At 43.3% G+C, this 20,021-nt stretch overlaps 1 protein-coding gene across 1 annotated transcript in view; it reads left to right on the forward strand.

The window, feature by feature from the left end:
• VPS13B (vacuolar protein sorting 13 homolog B) overlaps positions 1 to 20,021 on the forward strand; it is a 1,225,788-nt gene that overhangs the window by 1,046,927 nt on the left and 158,840 nt on the right. The window contains exon 40 of the mRNA XM_056522379.1: positions 13,348 to 13,544. Coding sequence (XP_056378354.1) covers positions 13,348 to 13,544 — 197 coding nt within the window. The remainder of the gene's footprint in view (positions 1 to 13,347; positions 13,545 to 20,021) is intronic.

Below are 20,021 nucleotides of genomic sequence, written 5' to 3' on the forward strand. Positions count from 1 at the left end.
TATAATATAATATATATATATATAATATAATAATATATATTTATAATTCTGCTATTTACCAAATAAACTATAAATCATTTTTCTTTTAAAATGAGATTTAGAGATTACATAGAAAAATTGTTCATTTAACTTTGCACACCTGTGACTTGCTCCGATTACGCTGGGCCCGATCATCTGATAAACTCCGGGTCACAGTTTCTATTATTATTATTCTTGTAGAAATGTGGGACAGAAACAAGAAAAACATGAGACTGTAATAAAGAAAGAGTTACATATTTCATTGAAAAGGTTAACAACTATTTCTCAGGGCTCTTAAATTACCATGTTAAAATACCAAGGGAAAATAAAACCTGGGCTTGGATTCTTGTTTGTACTTAGAGGGCTTTCCGGACAGGAAGGCAGCCGTGATGCAGCACAGTAAGCCACAATACCAGTGGGGCAGTACAGGTGAAATGGCTGCAGCTGTACCCTTCGTTTCATTGTACAGCAGCTATACACTGGAATGTTTCCTAAAAAGAAATCACATTTGGTTAGCTCTTGTTCCCAGGAGTAGATCACATTAAAATGTTATAAAATCATGATTTCCTGCACTTGAATTCTTGTGGTTTTGCAACTGGTTCCAATATTACAAAGGAGGAGATTCTGGAACTTCTATGAATTGATATATGAATTTTGCTTCCCCCCCCCCCCCCCCTTAACAAGGGCATCGTGTTATATTAAACAGTAGATGATACTGTCTTTTTAAGATATGTTTAGTTTCCCAAACTTTTCAATATTTTAGTTTTTTGGCTGTGCAGTCATCCTTCTGGATTGATCTGCTACTGACCAGAAACCAGGACTCAACACATACAGAGTATCCTGTGACTACTGTTTAACAGGAAATGCACTGGCGATGTGCGCAGAGCTGTCATCACCTCCTTATGTAAAAGAAAAGTGAAACGATTGTGAAAACCACCAACAGAAACTGTGGTTTACAACATCTAGAAGGAGCTAGTTGGAGCTACTGTAGGCTTTTCAGTCATTGTAACTTAATATTGAACTTTAGATTAGAACATTTCACTACAAATACTAGTACCATTGTCCAACACCCACCCCTTCCAGGTCCACGAAACTGTAAGTTTTTTTTCCTCTTGTTTTCTTCAACGGTGGCAGGTCAGGCAAGATGGCTGCTCCCATAAAAATATACAAAAATTACAATAAAAAATAGATTAGGAATAAAAAGAACATTTCAGTATCTGACAGTAATCAGAAAAAAAATAAAAATCTAGGCCGTACATTTATTTCCTTTTAAGAAGCTTAGAATTTCCAAGCGGAATTTGTTGGAAAAACTCAGAAGTGTTGTTGCAGCAGAGTCCCATTGCTTTCAATTGGATTCTGCTGCTTCAGGCATATGTCGATTCTTTCGGCAGACTCTGCTCGGAAATGCATTGCCCTCTTGAGAGACAGGGCATTTTCAAGTGGTCCTAGCTCTGGCATGTTCTGCTGGTGCCCCCTATTTGCGAAATGTCCTTCCATGTTTTCACAAATATTCCACCTTGTGTACATAGCCATAGTGTCCATATGCGATGTATCTGGAACTTCTTGAGCTTTACAGCAAACAGATACCTATACTGATAACAAACATTAGCATCCCTCACCGATAGGTTATTCCATACTTTATTTCTTGTGGTATACTAATGTATACTGGCCTGAGAGAGACCAAAAGTGCACCATTTTGACCTCTGTTTGACAATGGATCCCTATGGACTTGTTCACACGTAGAGGCAGAATACATGAGAATAAGGGCGTAAATCCAACAGTTTGCTATTCTACTATGAGTTTGAACTTTTTGTTGTAATTAGTGAATAATCAGTACTGACATGGAAAAGGTTTTCAGGATCATTCCAGATTATTTTATGGATACGCAGCTTTGTGTTTTCTCTCTGGAATATTTGTATCCAATCTAAAAAGCTTCATATGTAAAATTCATAGTGCTATTCCTTAAACATTACAGTTATTCTTACATGGAAAGATGTGAATGTAGCTTACTTTTCCCTTTTCTCCCTGCTATGACATACGGAAAGGTAAATTCAATTGGACACAGGTCACAGTGTGTGATTTTGCAAGTATGCCTCTGCTCCGTTATATTCATGTCTTCTAAACCAAAGCCTGTCATCACTGCTTCCCTTCAGCGCAATTGTAAGTTTAGATACGACCGTATGATGTGAAAAACATACATCTGCTGTGTTCTGTAGAGAAATACTGTAGCTGGGGGGGGGAAAAATGAATTCCAGCACTCTGTTCTCCATGTTTTTGGATCCTCATCAGAAGTGTAATGGGTTGATATAACAGATTGCATCAGCACCAATCAAGAATCACTTTTCCATATATTGTAAGATACCATCTTAGCCTTTTCAGAAGGAAGTCAAGTTAAGAGCCTAAGACCTGGAAGGCTCTCATGTTTGTATTATGAGATGTTTTCCAGGCTGAACTTGGCAGGTGCATCTAACAAAGGGTCCTGAACTGATTGGAATACAAAGTAAGCAACTGGAAGTAGTAGGGGAGATCTTTTTCTATATCTCTGATTACTGAATGAAGCAGGAAGCCATTCCTTTTCTTTACCTTGGAAATTGGTTCGTCTTTAAGTATATTTATTGAGCTTAGTATGTAAAATAGTATAAGCAATAACTTTTGACATGTGACTTTTGTCAGCTCTGAATTAACTTCAGCAGGACCGATACAGATCAGTGTTATAAGAAAAAGCCTTAGACCACATTACAGCTACCCATGTCAGCATTTTTCTTCTGTCAAGACATGTACGTTTTATTTTTTTTAGCTGAATACATGGTGGAAGATTTGTATTGTAAGGGAGCTGGCCACAGAACTGAAAAGAGAAGCAAGCAGTTTATTCATCCTCAGGAAGCCAGGCTTATATTCCCAGCATGAACTGACGTTCTCCACCTCCTACAAGACTATATTGTGTGCTGTGGCCACTTCTTCTCTTAGGTGGCCTGAATGAATAAGATAAAATGCACACACTTCCTGTCTTCAGCGCACATCTAGTAATACAGTAGTTGTTACTGGAACAAAAACCATGTTCTCTCCAAGGCAAGCCCACCCTGCGAGAACCGCAATCTGAAGAAGTTCAAGATAGAAGAAGGGTTATTTAATAAAGGAATAACAAAAACAGTGACCTCTTCGGGGAATACACAGCTTATTACAGAACTATCCAGCTGTGTGTGCCTTTCTATATTTACTCTGTGGGTTTTGATGAGAATCATCCTTGATCTGGTAACAGGTGGTTCATTCTGGAACGCTCTGATACAGTCATTATCAGTCAGTTCATTGTTACTCGTGTTATTACAAACTGCAGTCTGCAGCCTTGCTACTTTTTTCTTTGACCTTTTGCGGTGAAGGGATCCTTCCTGAAATAGTTATGGGGTTACTGTTTTATTGCTAACAGTTTGACCCCAAGGAAAATGTAAGACTCAAATGACAAATACGATCGATTGTAGGAAGATGATAAATGTATTTTTAGAAGTTACACCCAAAGTCCTCTTCTTCACCAAACAAAGACTGTGTGAGTCCTTATTACAGTACAGTTTTTTATTTTTTTTATTAAAAAGTCACATCTACAAAGGAGCAGCTCATCATTTATTCTCCATACTTCTATTCTAAACGTGTGAGAGGAACCATTGTCTGCCATATTAGTTGTTAGTGGTCACCCAATCATCAACAAAACCTTTAATATGAGTTCTTCATCCCTCTCTTTCATGGTTTCTTCATCCCTATATCCCCTTCATGATTTAATAATTTTCCTCTCATGATTTCTTTATCCCTCTCTCCTTCATTCCTTCATAGTTTATTCATATAGTCACCGGATCCAGCTGGGAAGTGTCAAAACCAGGTGCTCCCGTATACCAGCCGGACCCGGCCCGCACCTCAATCAAATAGGGACTTTGTTCAACTCATGTTTGCCCCATATCTGGTTTTCAGGCCAGACTGAAAACCCTAGTATGACCAGCCACAAAACCGGATACGGGGCAAAAATAAGCTGACCAAAGTCACTGACTCTGGTCAGCTGATTCAAATGGTCGGCTGGGATACGGGAGCACCTGGTTTTGACTCCTCCTAGCTTGATCCGGTGACCGTATGGACAAAACGTGGTGTAATTGCAACCGTACTTGGTTTTCTTAAACACCCCCCCCCCCCCTCTCTCTCTCTCACTCATGGTATTTTTATCCCTCTTTCTCTTTGATAGTGTTTCCATCTCTCTCTCTCTCTTTCATGGTTTCTTTATTCCTTTTGCTCCATCCCATGTTTTTTTTATCCCTTTCTTTCATGATTTCTTTAATATGACTTTTTTTTATCTAAATGTCTGCACCTTCTACCCCTTAATGACAAAGGGATAAGAGACTGTTAGAAATCTTTGCCAATTTATTGAATAGGAAAAACAAAAATGTTGTAGTTTCAGAAGTATTCAGTTCATTTACTCAGTACTTAAAGAGGTACTCCGGTGAAAAACTTACTAAAATCACCTTATGGTGGATAACTGCTTTAAAATATCATTAAAATGTCCACGATCCAGTAATCCCTTTTAACTAACATTGCTGTTAAAGGCATACTCCGGTGGAAAACTTTTTTTATTTATTTTTTTTAAATCAACTGGTGCCAGAAAGTTAAACAGATTTGTAAATTACTTCTATTAAAAAATCTTAATCCTTCCTGTACTTATTAGCAGCTGAATACTACAGTGGAAATTATTTTCTTTTTGAAACACAGAACTGTCTGCTGACATCACAAGCACAGTGCTCTCTGCTGACATCTCTGTCCATTTTATGAACTGTCTAGAACAGCATATGTTTGCTATGGGGATTTCCTTTTACCCTGGACAGTTCCTAAAATGGACAGAGATGTCAGCATAGAGCACTGTACTCATGATGTAAGCAGACAGCTCTATGTTTCAAACGGAAAAGAATTTCCACTGTAGTATTCAGCAGCTAATAAGTACTGGAAGGATTAAGATTTCTTAACAGAAGTAATTTACAAATCTGTTTAACTTTCTGGCACCAGTTGATTTAAAAAAAAAAAAAAGTTTTTCACCGGAGTACCCCTTTAATTGAAGCACTTTTGGCAGTGATTACAGCTTCTGGTCTTCTTGGGCATGATGCTATAAGGTTTGCACACTTGAATTTGTATTTTTTTCTGCTATTCTTTTCTTCTGATCCTCTCAAGCTCTGTCAGGTTGGATGAGGACAGTAGATGAACATCCATTTACGGTCTCTCCAGACTTTGGTTCACGTTAGCAGTGGCGTTGCGACCCGGGTGCGGGGGGTGCGGCCCGCACCGGGTGACACCAACCTAATGGGGTGACACCAAGACGCTCCGTAGCCGCACCCCCCCAGCTACACAGACACTACCTCCCCCATCGGTGCCCGACCGGCCTCCCATCCGTCAGCACAACCCCCCCCCCCCGCGCTGTGTGTGCCCGTCCAACAGCAACCCCCCTCTTTCTCCTGCACTGTGCGCCCGTCCATCATCACACACCCCCTCACCTTCACCAGCATTGTGCCCGGCCTCCGCTCCCACGTCTGCGCCGGCCTGACGTCACACCGTATGGCCGCGCAGGAGGACGTCAGTTACGTCACTCGCACGGCGCCCGGTGAGAAGGAGCGCTGCGCTGGATGGGTGAGTGTGTGTGTCTGTCTCTATCTATGTTTGTGTGTGTGAGACTCTGTGTGTGTATGAGACTCTGTGTGTGTGTGACTGTGTGACTCTGTGTGTGTGTGTGTGACTGTGTGTGTGACTGTGAGTGTGTATTTGTGTGTGAGTCTCTCTGTGTTGTATGTGTTTTTTTGTGTGTGTGTGTGGGGGGGGGGGGGGGGGGGGGGTATAACCAGCAATCTATTGTGGGGAACCTGCGGCCTAATGTGGGGAAACTACTACCAAGTGTGGGGAGTGTATGCTACCTTATGTGGGGAATCTGTGCTACCTAATGTGGAGAATCTGTGCTACCTAATGTGGGGAATCTGTGCTACCTAATGTGGGGAAATTGCTACCTAATGTAGGGTAACTGGTACCTACCTAATGTGGGGGAACTGGTACCAAATGTGGGGAATCTATGCTGCCTAATGTGGGGAATAGATGCTACCTAATGTGGGGAAACTGCGACCTACCTAATGTGGGGGAACTGCTGCCTACCTAATGCTCCCCCCCCCTGGCAGTAGCACCCTCATCATCCACCAGCAACACCCCCCCCCCCCCCCAGCAGCACCTCCATCAGCAGATCCTGATGGTGGATGATGGCGGTGCTCCTGCCAGGAGGATGATCCTGCCGATGGATGATGGGGATGATACTGCCAGGGGGGATGGCTAGTAGCACCCTCATCATCCTCCAGCAACACCCCCTGAGTAGTAGCACCCCCATCATCCACTAGCAACACCACCAATACCCCCCTCCCGTGGTAATAGCATCAGCTAACGGATGTTGAGGGGTGTTACTGCGGTTGTGGTATTATATTCAGAGGGTGCACTGTATGGCAACGTTATATTCAGAGGGCGCAGTTTGTGGTAGTATTATATTCAGAGGGCGCAGTTTGTGGTAGTATTATATTCAGAGGGCGCAGTTTGTGGTAGTATTATTAGAGATGAGCGAACTTGCAGTAAATTCGATTCGTCACAAACTTCTCGGCTCGGCAGTTGATGACTTATCCTGCGTAAATTAGTTCAGCCTTCAGGTGCTCCGGTGGGCTCGGAAAGGTGGATACATTCCTAGGAAAGAGTCTCCTAGGACTGTATCCACCTTTTCCAGCCCACGGGAGCACCTGAAAGCTGAACTAATTTATGCAGGAAAAGTTATCAACTGCCGAGCAGAGAAGTTTGTGACGAGTTGAATTTACTGTAGTTTGCTCATCTCTAATTATTATATTCAGAGGGCGCAGTGGGTGGTAGTATTATATTCAGAGGGTACAGGATGTGGCGGTATTATATTCAGGGGTACAATATGTGGCAAATTTATATTCAGGGGTACAGTATGTGACAGATTTATATTCAGGGGTACAGTATGTGGCAGATTTATATTCAGAGGGTACAGTATGTGGCAGATTTATATTCAGAGGGTACAGTATGTGGCAGATTTATATTCAGAGGGTACAGTATGTGGCAGATTTATATTCAGAGGGCACAGTATGTGGCAGATTTATATTCAGAGGGCACAGTATGTGGCAGATTTATATTCAGAGGGTACAGTATGTGGTAGTATTATATTCAGTGGGTACAGTGTGTGGCGGTATTATATTCAGGGGTACAGTATGTGGCAGATTTATATTCAGAGGGTACAGTATGTGTTGGTATTCAGAATGTACAGTGTGTGGTAGTATTATATTCAGAGGGTACAGTGTATGGAAGGTTTATAATCAAAGAGTATAGTAGTATTATATTTAGAAGATACAGTGTCTCTCAGGTTTATAATAATAATTGTTTTCATATAGAGGATAAGAATGCGCTGACATAGTGAGGAGACGTCTGGGCGTCACATTCTGCAGACAGAAGTTTTAGCTGGAACAAGTCCTGGCGGTATGTACCATCCGAATTAGATAAGGAAAGACTATAGAGAAGACGTCACCTGTAGTCACTGATATCATTGTACATTCTCCTCACTATAGAGAAGACGTCACCTGTAGTCACTGATATTGTGTATTCTCCTCACTATAGAGAAGACGTCACCTGTAGTCACTGATATCATTGTACATTCTCTTCACTATAAAGAAGACGTCACCTGTAATCACTGATATCATTGTGTATTCTCCTCACTATAGAGAAGACGTCACCTGTAGTCACTGATATCATTGTGTATTCTCCTCACTATAGAGAAGACGTCACCTGTAGTCAGATATCATTGTGTATTCTCCTCACTATAGAGAAGATGTCACCTGTAGTCACTGATACCATTGTACATTCTCCTCTCTACATCAGAGCTGTAGTCACTTGTCAGTTCTACAGTTAGGTCAGTGAAACTACAACTCCCAGCATAACCTCACCACTGCTCAAAGGGGTACTCTACTGGAAAACATTTTTTTTTTAATCAGCTGGTGCTACAAAGTTAAACAGATTTGTAAATTACTTCTATTTAAAAATCTTAATCCTTCCAGTACTTATTAGCTGCTGTATAAGCGATTCACAGGAAGTTATTTTCCGTTTTAATTTATTTTCTGTCTGACCACAGTGCTCTGTGCTGACACCTCTGTCCATGTCAAGAACTGTCCATAGTAGGAGCAAATCCCCATATCAAACCTATCCTGCTCTGGACAGTTCCTGACATGGACAGAGGTGTCAGCAAATAGCACTGTGGTCAGACTGGAAAGAACTACACAACTTCCTGTGGAGCATACACCAGCTTATAAGTACTGTAAGTATTAAGATTTTAAATAGAAGTAATTTAAAAATCTGTTTAACTTTCTGGCACCAGTTGATATAAAAGTAAATGTTTTCCAGTGGAGTACCCCTTTAAGTAATTCTGGGAGCTGTATATTTCAATGGTGAAAACTTCTTTAACACTTTCCCATTCTGTGGCAACTGGTATATCTGATTATTATACTGGAATTTCTCACAATGCGCTACACCAGTGGTGTCTGTCACAACAGGCTAAAAACTTACTGAGGGGGGGGGGAGGTATGGGGGTGACACCATTTTCTACCGCACCGGGTGACACCAACCCTAGCAACGCCACTGCACGTTAGGGCTCAGGCTGTGCCACTTAAGGACATTCACAGAGTTGTCCCTTAGCCACTCCTGTGTTGTTTTGGCTGTGTGCTAAGGGGAATTGTCTTGTTCTGCCCAGTCTGAGGTCCAGAGCACTCTTGATCAGGTTTTCATTAGCAGTTAAACTCTTTCATCTGTTGCTTCAACCCTAACCAGTCTTTCTGTCCCATCCACTATAAAACTCTCCCACAGCATGATGTTGCAACCACCATGCTTCACTGTAGGGATGTTATTGGGCAGGTGATTAGCAGTGCCTGGTCTCCTCCAAACATAACACTTGGAACTGAGGACATAAAGTTAAATCTTTGTTTTATTAGTAGGGATCGACCGATTATCGGTATGGCCGATATTATCGGCCGATAATCACGATTTTGGGCATTATCGGTATCGGCAATTACCATGCCGATAATGCCCAGCCCCCCGCACCACCTAAACCGCAACCCCGTCCCCCCCCCCCCCGACCCGCCGCACCGCGACCGCACCCCCCACCGCACCGCCCCGGTCCCATTGCCTCCCCCATCCCCGGTTTTATAATTACCTGTTCCCGGGGCCCACACTACTTCTTGCTCCTGCTGCGTCCTGCGTTACGCTGTGCGCAATGACAAGTGACGTGACTTAAATAGCCGATAACTTATACCGGAATATTGTTATAAGTTATTGGCTATCGGCCCTAACCTCCACCGATTATCAGTATCTTCCCTAAAAAAACGATATCGGTCGATCCCTATTTATTTTGAACAGAGAATCTTGTTTTTTAAAGTCTGAAAGTCTTTTAGGTGTTTTCTAGCAAACTCCAAATGGGATTTCATGAGTCTTTTACTAAGGAAATCGTGTAGATTGGGACCAAAGTGCATGTGAAAGCTATGACAAAATGTACTTGCCGCTTCTCCAGATTAATTACAACTTGAAAGTGCATCAGACTAAAAAGCACTCTCTTTATACCATAAAATGCAACGTACAGGTTTCGATTCCGAACGGCATTCTTAACCAGGCAATGGATCCATTGTCTGACGAAGAAGTTGTTTGCCTTATGAAGAAGTATAGTAAGTTTGGGCAGCCTTATAATACATCTCCATATGGAGCCACAGAGACAACTTATGGTATCCTGGATGAACTTTATTTGTTGCCTCATGCTAAATACCGTATATACTCGAGTATAAGCAGAGTTTTTCAGCACGATTTTACGTGCTGAAAACACCCCCCTCGGCTTATACTCGAGTGAACTCTCCACCCGCAGTGGTCTTAAACCTGCGGACCTCCAGAGGTTTCAAAGCTACAACTCCCAGCAAGCCCGGGCAGCCATCGGCTGTCCGGGCTTGCTGAGAGTTGTAGTTTTGAAACCTATGGAGGTCCGCAGGTTGAAGACCACTGCGGCCTTCGACATCATCCAGCCCCCTCTCACCCCCTTTAGTTCTGTACAGTACTCGCCTCCGCTCGGCGCTGGTCCGGTGCTGCAGGACTGTCCGGTGAGGAGGTCATCCGGTGAGATAGTGGTTCCGGGCTGCTATCTTCACCGGGGAGGCCTCTTCTAAGCGCTTCGGGCCCGGCCCCAGAATAGTCACGTTGCCTTGACAACAACGCAGAGGTACGTTCATTACCAACGTCCTTCTGCGTCATCGTCAAGGCAATGCCTCTATTCTGGGCCTGAAGCGCGGAGAAGAGGCGCCCCCGGTGAAGATAGCAGCCCGGAACCACTATCCCACCGGACGACCTCCCCACCGGACAGTCCTGCAGCACCGGACCAGCGCCGAGCGGAGGTGAGTACAGAACAAAAGGGGGTGAGAGGGGGCTGGATGATGTCGAAGGCCGCAGTGGTCTTCAACCTGCGGACCTCCAGAGGTTTCAAAACTACAACTCCCAGCAAGCCCGGACAGCCGATGGCTGCCCGGGCTTGCTGGGAGTTGTAGTTTTAAAACCTCTGGAGGTCCGCAGGTTGAAGACCACTGAGGGCGGATAGTTCACAAGAGGATGATGACAAGAGGATGATGACAAGGGGATGATGAAGGGGGTGTGTGGGATGATGACAAGGGGATGATGAAGGGGGGTGGGGATGATGACAAGGGGATGATGAAGGGGGGTGGGGATGATGACAAGGGGATGATGAAGGGGGGTGGGGATGATGACAAGGGGATGATGAAGGGCGGTGGGGATGATGACAAGGGGATGATGAAGGGGGTGGGGATGATGACAAGGGGATGATGAAGGGGGTGTGTGGGATGATGACAAGGGGATGATGACAGGGTGATGATGATGAGGGTCTGGATGATGACAGGGGGGATGATGTATTTCCCACCCTAGGCTTATACTCGAGTCAATAACTTTTCCTGGGATTTTGGGGTGAAATTAGTGGCCTCGGCTTATATTCGGGTCGGCTTATACTCGAGTATATACGGTAATTGAATTATTTCTGGAGCTGTGTGCTGTAGTCTTGCAATATTTAGAATTTGAACTCGTATGTGAATATAGACTTTGTTAAAGTGCTGCTTTTCTGATCAATGTTGCTATGTGTGTATATATAAATATATACAAGAATATACATAAGACATACAAGAATGAAATGTTGTGTGGTATGGGATATACATAAGATATATACAGTCATGGCCGTTAATGTTGGCAACCCTGAAATTTTTCAAGAAAATGAAGTATTTCTCACAGAGAAGGATTGCAGTAACACATGTTTTCCTATACACACGTTTATTCCCTTTGTGTGTATTGGAACTATACCAAAAAAGGGAGGAAAAAAAAGCTAATTGGACATAATGTCACACCAAACTCCAAAAACGGACTGGACAACATTATTGGCACTTTTAACTTAATATTTGGTTGTACACCCTTTGGAAAAAATTACTGAAATCAGTTGCTTCCTATAAACATCAATAAGCTTCTTACACCTCTCAGCCGGAATGTTGGACCACTCTTCCTTTGCAAACTGCTTCAGGTCTTTCTTATTGGAAGAGCACCTTTTCCAAACAGCAATTTTAAGATCTCTCCACAGGTGTTCAATGGGATTTAGATCTGGACTCATTGCTGGCCACTTCAGAACTCTCCAGCGCTTTGTTGCCATCCATTTCTGGGTGATTTTTAACGTATGTTTGGGATCATTGTCTTGCTGGAAGATCTCGGAGGCAAACCCATATTTGTCCTGCTATACCCAAGATCTTGGACATAAACCCAGCTTTCTGACACTGGGCTGTACAGTGCGAGACAAAATCCGTTGGTAATCCTCAGATTTCATGAAGCCTTGCAGACATTCGAGTCACCGTGTGAAAGAGGCAGCAAAACAACCCCAAAACATCATTGAACCTCCACCATATTTCACTGTAGGTACTGTGTTCTTTTCTTTGTAGGCCTCATTCTGTTTTCGGTAAACAGTAAAATTATGTGCTTTACCAAAAAGCTCTATCTTGGTCTCATCTGTCCCCAAGACATTGTCCAGAAGGAGTTTGGCTTATTCAAGTTCATTTAGACAAAATGTCTTGCTTTTTTATGTCTCTGTGTCAGCAGTGGGGTCCTCCTGCCATAGCGTTTCATTTAAATGTCGACAGATAGTTCGCACTGACACTGATTCTCCCTGAGCCTGCAGGACAGCTTGAATATATTTGGAACTTGTTTGGGGCTGCTTATCCACCATCCAGACTATCCTGCGTTGACACCTTTCATCAATTTTACGCCCAGGGAGATTAGCTACAGTGCCATGGGTTGCAAACTTCTTGATAATGTTGCGCACTGTGGACAAAGGCAAATCTAGATCTGGAGAAGGACTTTTAACCTTGAGATTGTTGATATTTTTCCACAATTTTGGTTCTCAAGTCTTCAGACAGTTCTCTTATCCTCTTTCTGTTGCCCATGCTAAGTGTGGCGCACACAGACACACAATGCAAAGACTAAGTGAACTTCTCTCCTTTTTATCTGCTTTCAGGTGTGATTTTTATATTGCCCACACCTGTTACTTGCCCCAGGTTACTTGCCCATTTTTGGAGTTAAGTGTGACATTATGTCCAATTTGTTTTTTTTCCTCCCTTTTTGGTTTAGTTCCAATACACACAAAGGGAATAAATGTGTACAGCAAAACATGTATTACTGCAATCCTTTTCTGTGAAAAATACTTTATTTTCTTGAAAAATTTCAGGGGTGCCAACATTTACGGCCATGCTTGTATGTGTATATATTTATATATATTTCTTATGTTTAATCCCCTACCACACTGCATTTCATTCTTGTATGTCTTTAACTATGGTAAGAAATGGAAAGCTTTAGTGTGACAGCTCATAAAGCCAAAGTTCCACTATTTGAGCGCAATTTCACATTTCATACAATTTGTTCTGCTTCTTGGTTATCTAATGTTTGTTCGAGAATGTTTTTTTTTCCCCCTTTTCTATTCTTTCTTTGTTTAATGTATTCCATTGTGAGTCATGCCTTTTCTGAGTCACTTCGTAATAATGATTTCTATGTATGGCTGTGTATTTGTCGTATTTACTTATTTATCCTACGCTGAGGTCTTTTAAGGCAAGATTTGCATGCTTGCATATTTTCTCGCATATTAAATTTATAAGCTGAAATAACTGGAATTTTCATTGTTTTTTTTTTTTGTATATGTTTTTTTTATAGATCCCTTGTAGCCTTGAGTACTGGGATGAACTCCAGCGGTCATTTGTTGCCTTTCGAGAGTTCAGTCTATCTGAGAGCAAACCTTGTGAACTTCAGCTGCCCAGCATTACCACAGTCAGTGACCAGAAAGAACTTGTGGCTTCGCATCTTTGGAGGATTGTTCTGAATGGCAATACTAATGGCATAGATGACCAAAGGTAGATCATGTTATACATAACTTGGGTTATTGTAGCTTAATGGAACCCACCAAATTATTGTTGAAGATGATCATTTATATGAAAAACCACACCTGCAATCTTTATTTACAGTTTATAAATATACATGTCACAAAGTTTATGGACACCTGAATATCATACCCATGTGCTTGTTGCCCATCTTTTTCCAAAGCTGCAATGTTGAACCCTATCATCTTGGCTGAGAATGTTTATCTTTTGAGATTGGATGGTTTTAACATTACTGTTAAATTACACACATAACAATCTATGCAGTAATGCTTTAAAGCGCAACTGTCATGACATTTTGGTGCAATAAGCTGCACACAGCCTTTGTACTGTGTGCAGGTGGTAGGTATAGCAATATTTTTACCTGAAATTTGCAGGCTTTCATGACTCCAAAAAATACTTTTATTCAAAGCCAATGATGGTCGGATAGGCGTGGTGCGAGGTACGCGATGCCCCGCCGCCGCCAAGCCCACCCCACGCCTACCCCATATGTCCGCGCTGGGACCTCTTTGTGATTGACATCGCTGTGTGTCATCCAGCAAGCGCTTGCTCCCGACGCCGTCTTCCTCCTCAGTGCGCCTGCGCAGAGCAGCGCTCAATCAGGTTAGTTCTCGATACTAGGTGCAGAGAGGAAGCGCGCTCTCTGCACTTAGCACTGCACAGGCACACTGTGGAGGACGACGGCGGCTGGAGCAATCGCTTTCTGGATGACACACAGCGGCACGCAGGTCAGATTAGCTGAAGGGCGCATGCGCTGGGACCTTTGTGTCAATCACACAGAGGTCCCAAGCAGACATACAGGGTAGGCGTGGGGGTGGGCCTGGCGGCGGCAGGGCATCGCGTATCTCGTGCCACGCCTATCCGACCATCAGTGGCTTTGAATAAAAGCCTTTTTTGCAGTCATGAAAGCCTGCAAATTTAAGGTAAAAATATTGCGATACTAACCACCTGCACACAGTACAAAGGCTGTGTGCGGGTTATTGCACCAAAATGTCATGACAGTTGCGCTTTAAACTAGGGATCGACCAATATCGATTTTTTAGTACCGATACTCTGTGGAGGTTAGGGCCGATAGCCGATAACTTATACCGATATTCCAGTATAAGTTATGGGCTATTTATCCCCCCCCGGCGGGTGCTTTAAATCAATGAACTGCAGCGGCTTTTGCGGTGCCAGAGACTGCCGCCTCCATCTGCTTCCCTCCACCTGCCTGTCCTGGGGTCCTCCTGAGTCCTATCACCGCCACCACGATCGCACCCCCCACCACCCCGCCGCACCACCCCGTCCAGAAACCACCGCAGCTGTTGCCCCATTGCCTCCCACATTCCTGGTTTTATAATTACCTGTTCCCGGGGTCTGCTGTCCGCGCTACTTCTGGCTCCGGCGGCATCCTCCTGAGCTGTTACTGTGCGCACTGACGGTGACGTCACGTTGAGGACGTCACTCGTCAATTCGCAGTGCACAGCGTAACACAGGACACCGCAGGGGCCAGAAGTAGCCCGGGCCCCGGGAAAAGGTAATTATAAAACCGGGGATGGGGGAGGCAATGGTACAGTGGTGGCGGTGGTCTCTGGCCGGGGTGGTGCGGTGCAGCGCGGTGGTGGGGGGTGCGGCATGGTGGACGGTGTGGTGCACGGGCCGGGGCACTATCGGATTATCGGCAAGGTAATTGCCGATACCGATAACGTCCAAAATCGTGAATATCGGCCAAACCGATAATCGGTCGATCCCTACTTTAAACAGTTTTTAAAGGGTTGTCTGATAATACATATTTTCATATTTTGGTGTTTCACTACCTATTTGTTGTCTGTCTTCACTTTCTTCCAGTTTAGATGCAAACTATCTGCTCTGTTGTCTTCAGTCCACCATCCTGTCTGGTGTACATCCTGCAATGGACTTCTTGTTCCTGTGTGCAGGACACCTTAAAAGGGAATTCTTCCAAGTCTATTACCTTCCCACTAGGTGTTGTAGAGTGAGGGAGAAAGAGTTGTCTGATTTCCCTGCTAGAGTGTGCTGTACCCAGAAATTACTTTATTTACCAATATATGTTTATTAGAAAGTTAAAAATAGGTTTTAGCATCAGACAGCCCCATTAATGGGAACCAATGAGTAGATTTTAGCATTTATAACACTGAACAATGCTTTATAGATGCTAAAATCATTATCCTCACCATCCCCGGGGGACATTTGTGCCCCCAGAGATGGTGAAGATATGAAGTTATGAAGTCCCAACCCCCCCTCCCCAGCCGGCCGGCAAATATTCCCCTGGACAGGAACTTACACTTACTAGCTCCCGTTGCTCCGTCTGTGGCCCCGACCTGACGGCTTGAATGACGGCCCGCGTCATTGCTCTGCTTCCTTAGCAGACGGAGCAGAGCGGAGATGCGGGCCGTTTATCAAGGCGAGGGGGCAGGACCCTGGCCGCAGCGACGGGAGCTAGTAAGTGTAAGTCCCCGCCCAGTGAAATACTTGCCGGGCGGCCGGGGGGGAACTTTATATCTTAATATCTTCACCATCTCTGGGGGCACAAATATCCCCCGGGGATGGTGAGGATAACAATTTTAGCATATATAACTCGTTGTCAAACATTATGTATGCTAAAATCTGCTCATTGGTTCCCTTTAATACACATCATTATATTTATTTAGTGTAAACTGACTAGGTAATATAAAAGGTAAATCCATGCAAGAAAATGAACTGGGTTATCCACAAACGCAAAAAAAAGATAGATATAAAATGTTTGAGCCATTATAATGTAAGGACCAATAATTTTTAGTAATGGAAAATGCCAAAGAAAATTACGATCCTGAAACTATACAGAATAACTGCAAAATTCTAATAATCTTAATGGCTATAAGGGATCAGTGCTGTTAATTCCTATTCGGAATGTAGCATTTGCCACATTACTAGCTAGGTAAAATAATGAGCTAAAATGTAGTCATTGGCTCTTTTAGAACACACCCTTTTTTTGTATTGTGAAAGCATATGAATTTTTGCAAAGGCTCTGCCCACCCCTTCTTTTTGGGGTCATGCATTGCTAAAACTGTAAGGGCATTAGTCATAATATGTTTGACACACACATCTCGCTGTTGACTGCAAGTACTCTGCTTTGAATCTTGATGCTCAAGAACTTTTCTCATGGGGGAATAATTGCGTTATATTTATGACCTGCTTAATCTTAGGTAGGGGCCCCACCATTTAGACCCTCACCAGTCTATAGTATGGAGGTGCTAAGTCTTAAGTTCTTTCTCTCCATCATGATCACAATTGAGTTGGTAGGCAGACGTAGTCTGGGCTCACTTGCTGTTCCGTTGAAACCCCTTTAACACTTATGATAATTACTATTACGGAAATGCATACATATTTTAGTTAGTATGTCAGTGTTGCTGTTAATTCTGTTACACATTCCCAAAACTGTACCATGTTCTGTCAGTGAACATTTTGCTCCACGCTGGTCCTTCAGAATCATTTTAATAAACTCTGGTTCCAAAAATGACAGTCTACATAGTTAAAGAATGGAGAAATCTCAGTAGATTTATTAGTAGGTCCTTCTAGTATTAAGAAGTATGCGTACATAGTAAACAACACAATATTCATCCAGTTGGAAGCTATTTGGTAGACCATTTCCCAAAGCAGATATCATTTGGACAGCCCTTCTCCAGTTTCTCGGTTCTCAGTGGAGATAGAAATAATTTTTTCGGCTTATATTTGTGCTGGGGTTTGGAATTGACAGTGAAATTTGTCATGCTGCCGCCCATCCACAGAGCTCTGCTAAGTGAACGGTTCAAATGTCTCCTCTGGTTCTCAGTATTCTACTGCACTGGGCTTGTTTGCTTTCATCCTGCTTCATGTGCAAAAGTAGTAAGAGATATCAAGAGGATCTGGGAAATTGGAAAAGCGGATCAAAAAATCAATAGCGAAATTAAACATCTGCTTCCAATTAATTGGACAGAACTGGGACGGGTTTCTTGATGTTAATTGTGAAAAAATGCATTCTCGTCACTGAGAAGTTAAGTGTTTTAGACAGGGTTAATTCTTCTGAATTTGGGACCTCCACAAAATTACCTTTGTGGTCAACTTGGCACAACAGTAATGTGAATACTGTGGGAATATTAAATGTTACTTGTTTCAAGTCAGCGGATTGTTTTTTGTGAAACCATTTGACATTACAGCCCAGGCAAGTTTAGTGTACAAGTATGATTTCATCTTCACATAAGTTCATAGAAGTGGGAGATATATAATGGGTGGGTTTTAATATGACTTAAAGAAAAAAATATAGTGAAAAAGCGGGTTTGGGTACCAGAAGACCTACTTATAATCAAAAATCCTTAAAAATAGCTTTTATTAAATAGCAATTAATATAGTAATACATTAATATCTACAACATAGTTAACCAAAGTGGTCGGTGTACATTAGTATCATCAAAAAAAAGAGGGAAAATCTAAGTGTGTTAATATATATTAAATAATGTACACATAAGCCCCACAAAATCACAATACATATATCCCTGACATGCAAAGAAATAACCCTAAACAATATTAGTAGGCAATCACAAAACATGTAGGAGATAATAAAAATGTAGAGCACTTACATATTGGACGATCCCATGAAGGAGAAACAGCTCCAAGATAATAGGCATCATAAAAGGAAACTGATGTGGGGAGAAAGAGTATGTAATAACAGACTACACAAACAGTCTCCTAACACTCAAATGGCTAGAAGATGTTACAAACAGTATATGGTATCACCCCAATGTGATTTTGGTTGTCCAATATAGTATTGTCCACATGCACAATATTAAATATACTGTATTTATACCCTAAGATGATGCATCATCACACCGCTGAACATTATATTCACAAATCACATCAAAATATATGGACTGCAGAGAATAACCTTCTACCCCATAAACTCGTGCCCTCCCTCCTTCTTCCACAAATAATCACAAACACAGAATACCTTTTAAATGGGCTGGCTGGTGTTCACAGCTCGTTTTATTATCATAACAAATATAAATAACTATGAATAACTGCATGGCAGTTAACCTGAACATTTAACCGTATAAATTGACCTACTTTGGGCTGAAGAGGTATGCCTGCCGTCAGCTCCCCGACGAGCATCTGTGCCATCAGACCCCCTTTAACCTCCAGGAAATCACTCTCCAGGCCAATGAGGAGCCCGTGTACCCTTACACGGTGCTCTGACCGCCACCAAGTAGGAACAGCCCCTGCTCCAGGCCATCCTGCAAGCCCGATAAAAATATATCCAATCTCATTGAGGTGGACCCCATCCGGTATCATAAACCGATAGTTGTCACCCTCCAGCTCCCAGTTATGGACCACCACCCCACCATTAGCTCTCACGAAATGGGCCATACGTCAATTAACCAGGCGGCGAGACCGCTCGATGGCCTCAGCATCACCCTGTCAGGTGACCCGCAGCACTATCTCGGACCACCCAAAAAATATTTCTGAGAAAAAACACGGAAGCTGTTCAATGTCAGCCTTCTTCAAAGTTATGAGATCCAGCACTCTGGAATGGCAGAGGCCGTTCCCACCCGCGTGCACGACCAATACCACGCCAGAATGGACAGTTCTAGGAATGTCAGCCACCTCCGTCAGAACCCGAGGCTACCTCATACCCGGGATACCACGCCAATGCGTGGTGACATTACCACAACCCAGGGATCTTCCACCGGGCGGGGCAGAGGGCGGATTATCGGGAGTGCCCCAAAAAGAAAACCGTGGCCTTCATAGGACCTGGAAAAAGAAACAAAGTTATAACAACAATTCTGGACGCACGTAACCAGCATAACAATCCGAGCACCAACGCCCAATGCGCTGAATGGCAGTCTAAGAAAAAACAGCTCTCGCAGCCTCAGTAGCTGCACTAAACGAGTGCAAAATGAGTGCGTACCAAACTCGCACACAGGGGCACCCAGAGACCCAAACAGCGCTTAAAAACCACTTGCAACTGATACCTCGCCAGCGGTAGGCCGTCGGCATGCGCGAAAAAATGCGTACCGGAATCACGAACTTTCAAAAATTTTGACACCGCCCGAACAGGACACGCGTCCTTGTCCACTGCCTGCAAGCACACCCATGGAACCTCTACCCATCTGGTCCGTCTTAGACCTCCGTACTGTAAAACCCCATTGGAAAACATTACATCCTTCCATAATAAACCACCAGTACCTGTTTTAGACACCGGAACCAACTCGCCGACCCGCAGCGCACCAAAAAACGCAACATAAAAAGCCGCAGAATATAAAATAGATTCATAAGGGGAAGAACAACAACTACTCGTCACCGACAAAAGGACACCAACAAAGAGTCTCCCAACGCTCATTAGTACGCTGCCAACCCTTTAGAGCATGCTGGATCAAAAACCTCTTAGTGACATTGTCCCATCCCAGCAATTTAAAATAAAAACGCTGCCGCGCAACCACAGCAG

This window comes from Hyla sarda, chromosome 5 (assembly GCF_029499605.1).
Source record: "Hyla sarda isolate aHylSar1 chromosome 5, aHylSar1.hap1, whole genome shotgun sequence".
Lineage (NCBI taxonomy): Eukaryota > Metazoa > Chordata > Amphibia > Anura > Hylidae > Hyla > Hyla sarda.